At 53.4% G+C, this 3,711-nt stretch overlaps 1 protein-coding gene across 1 annotated transcript in view; it reads right to left on the bottom strand.

Annotated features, from left to right (window-relative positions):
- Positions 1–2,646, bottom strand: part of LOC116832120 (folate receptor alpha-like) — an 8,635-nt gene extending 5,989 nt beyond the window's left edge. The window contains 3 exon segments of the mRNA XM_032792633.2: positions 1,304–1,445; positions 2,593–2,619; positions 2,621–2,646. Of these exon segments, the coding sequence (XP_032648524.2) occupies positions 1,304–1,445; positions 2,593–2,619; positions 2,621–2,646 (195 nt within the window).
- Positions 2,647–3,711: the final 1,065 nt, after the last annotated feature.

The raw sequence follows: 3,711 nt of genomic DNA, 5'->3' as shown, positions 1-3,711 counted from the left end.
AGAGGGCAGAAGAGGTAAAGGAGAAGTACAGGAGAGGGGTCAGTGTTTACCTCAGGCAGCTCCCAAGAGTGACCAGCACACCCCTCTGGCAGCAGCTCCTAGGCAGGGGTCTCGGGGGTCTCTGCACAGTGCTACATGCAGGCACCGCCCTACAGCTCCCATTGGCTGCTGTTCCCAGCCAACGGGAGCTGTGGAGTCAGCATTCAGGGCAGGGGCAGCGTGTGGAGGCCCCCTCCCAGGGGCTGCAGGGACAGAATGGCAGCTTCCAAGAGCACCATGGAGCAAGGCTGGGCAGAAAGCCGGCCTGCACTGCACTGCCGGGACAATTTCGGCCTGCCTTCGACAAACTCTACAGGGAACGGGAACAAGGAATGTCATCAGAGTTACAACCTGACTCAATATTGTGTTTCGAACGAGGGTTGCCACCCGTCCAGTTTGCACTCAGACAATCCAGGTGTGTCAAATGGCACCTCGACAAGCACTGATGTCTGTTTTCTTTGATAGGGAGGGGGGAGAGCAGAGAAGGGGCAGAGCCTCAGTTACCCGATGTTAGAAATGTGGCAACCCTCTTTCAGATGCTCCAGCTGTCTTTCCTCCCTCTCCATCTTTAATAAAGAGATGGATATTTGGCAGTCGCCATGATCCTAAGCGGGCTGAGGTGTTTGTACTCAGAATCCCAACCTACATTTAAACAACAGTGAGTTAGACAGTGACAGGGTCAGGTTAACACCTTTGATACTTGGGTCTGTATATGATGGAAATCACTTCAAGTCAGGGGGTGCTGCAGAACCAGCCCTGCAGCCCCAGTCCCAGCACCTGTGTTAACACCTGATACTTGGGCCAGTTCATTCTAGTGAAATTAACAGGGACATAGCCAAGTCCACCCACAGAATCAGTGGCAGAGCTGGGACAGCAGCACAGGAGTCCTGGCTCCCCACCTTCTGCCTCAATCCAAACGCTTCCCTAGAGCACCAGCAAGGGACAGGCCTCTTTTCAGAAGGATGAAGTAGCCCAGTTTGCTTCGCTGCTGCCAGACAGCTGGATCTCCCATGCCAGCCCAAGGACATTGGTGCCATGACTCAACCTGCTTCAGCCGCCTAGAGCTGAGAGAAACTGCAATTCTTGGTGCGTTGCAAACACCTCCAGCTCCCTGCACTGCAGTCCTCCACGACCCCAGAGAACCCCATGTAGGGAACAGGCCTGCACTGGAAGGGACGGCAGGCCCAGGTGACTCAGTCACTCCTCACCCAAAGCACCAAGGGGTCAGGGATGGGACTGACGTGTCAGTAGGACCAGACCATACCTGGCCATGCAGCGCCCCCTCCGGGCCTGGCTTGGTTTTGTGGTGCTTGGCGTCCATGCACACATTCAGCACAGATTCCTTCGCAGCACTGGCCACGCAGGCAGCCAACAGCCCCAGCACAGCCCACCATGCTGCCATCTCCCTGCAACCAGAGCAAGGGGTGGGGGGAAAATAGAAGAGAAGACACGTTAGTGCAGCTGCCCAGATGTGGCCTGGCTGCCTTCATTAGAATGGGCAAAATGGGGCATAGCACCAAGTGCACAAAAGGAGATCCCCAGGCAAGAGCATCTCTGCTGGTCTGCTACCAAGACTGGTGCTCTGCAGAGACCCATGAGAAAGAGGGGAACCACAAAACCTCCTGATCTGCAGCAGCTTTTACCCACTAAACATCCCACCTAGGCAGCCTGAGGCAGGCACTTCCCCAAACCCCCACCCCAGGGTGGCTGCTTTGCCTTGCAAGGGGCTCTGAGCAGAGTTCCCAATGTCTCACCTCAGGGTATGCTGGTTTCCACCCTAACTATGAGCCTCCCTCCACCCTACAGCCACTCATAGGTGCATTCATGCCACACCCTTTATATTAGCCAGTGATTCAGAACCAGACACTAGTTACCTCATCTGAGCTTTATCCAGAGAGTCAGCAGTGAGCACTGAGCTTGACCCTGGCCAGGCAACACCCCTAACCCCACCCCCAGGCTTCTGTGCATGAAGCATAGCATGAGAGGAGACCCATTAGGTTGTATTCCCCCCCATCCTCCAACAGGGAGTTTGAGGCAGCTAGGTCACAGCCAGCCCTGTCTGGTTACCTCCAGCCAGCTGGGGCAGGGTGGTCAGACTGCCCAGTTACACACTAGCACAACCTTGGGCTACCTGGATTACAGGCTGCAAGAACAGACTCACAACCCACCAACAGCTGGTCTCAGGAGACTGACAATCAGAGTCATTCCTGTTCATTTCAGGTCACTGGACTTGCCACTCCCTGACATGGGGCTTTTACAGGCATTAGAAATTGGAAGCTAATACAAGGCCTTGGAGGATATTTGATAATCAAATATCCTCCTTCATCTCTTCTTGTTAAATCTTTTCTCCCCACCTTGGGCCAAGGTGTTTCCTCTACCTTCTAGGTATCCTGTAAACACTGATACAAGGTTCCACTGCTGCAGTTTTTATAGAAGCAGACCCCCCCCGAAGCACTACCTGTGCACCCAGCCCAGGAACAAGGCAGACATGGGTCACAGCCTAGTGTCAGAAAGCAAGTCACACCCTTCTAGAGGCAAACAGCAGTCACAGACCTAATCACATTGACACCTGGACACCAGCCAGCCCATATCACAACAGAAAAACATAACCTGCCCATACCTTGCTAGGGAGATAAGACTCTTTACAGCTGCTCCAGGCAAGCATTCAGCACAGCAGCCAGGCTTCTGGAGTCAGCTTTAATGATCAAGTCCTTTAACCACAGGTGTTAACCCCTCCACACAACCGGGTTAATGAGGCTTAATTGTAATCAGTGCTCGTTACCTGTACATTTGCAGTTTTCGTAACAGCCAAAGAGCTCTGTGTGTTTGCCCCTGATCAGTCATGAGCCATGGCGGATTAACGCATGGGTCAATGGGGCCTCTGCCCAGGGGCCCCGGCCAATGTGGGGGCCCACGCAGGAGTGGTGGCATTCTGACTCCATCCTCCGCTCCTCCTGTCGTCCCATCCCTGCCTGTCGGCGCTGCTTCTCCTCTTCCCCTTGATGCCCTGGCCACAGTCAGGCTGGAAGATACGGCTGTGGTGGGGGAGTGTATCTCCCCGTCCTCCCCCATGCAGAGATGGGGAGCTGCTCGCCCGAGCCCCATGTACAGCTGGACCGAGCCCCCTCTCCCTTCCTTCTAGCTCCCCCCACGGAGCTGGCCTGAGCCCCTTCTCCTTTCCCCCCCACGGAGCTGGCCCGAGCCCCTTCTCCCTCCCCCCACGGAGCTGGCCCAAGCCCCCTCTCCTTTCCCCCCCCACCAATCCCTGGTGAGTCCAGACCCCGTCCCCTGGGGTCTTACACAAGAATAAAAAAATTAATCAGGTTCTTAAAAGAAAAGCTTTTAATTAAAGAAAAAAAAAGTAAAAATTATCTCTGTAAAATCAAGATGGAAAATATTACAGGGTCTTTCAGCTTCACCTAAACCAGAGGGCTCCCCCTCCCAGCCTAAGTATACAAGTTACAGCAAACAGAGTTAAAATCCTTCCAGCAAAATACACATTTGCAATAAAGAAAACAAACAAATGCCTAATCCGCCTACGATCTAGTACTTACAGTATTGAATAGAAGAGACTTTTTTAGAAAGATTGGAGAGCATGTCTGGTCCTTCTTAGACCCCAGAGAGAACAAAGAACAGGACAAAAAGCACAAAACAAAGACTTCCCTCCACCAA

This window comes from Chelonoidis abingdonii, chromosome 1 (assembly GCF_003597395.2).
Source record: "Chelonoidis abingdonii isolate Lonesome George chromosome 1, CheloAbing_2.0, whole genome shotgun sequence".
Lineage (NCBI taxonomy): Eukaryota > Metazoa > Chordata > Testudines > Testudinidae > Chelonoidis > Chelonoidis abingdonii.
This window is presented reverse-complemented; position numbering and strand designations above follow the sequence as displayed.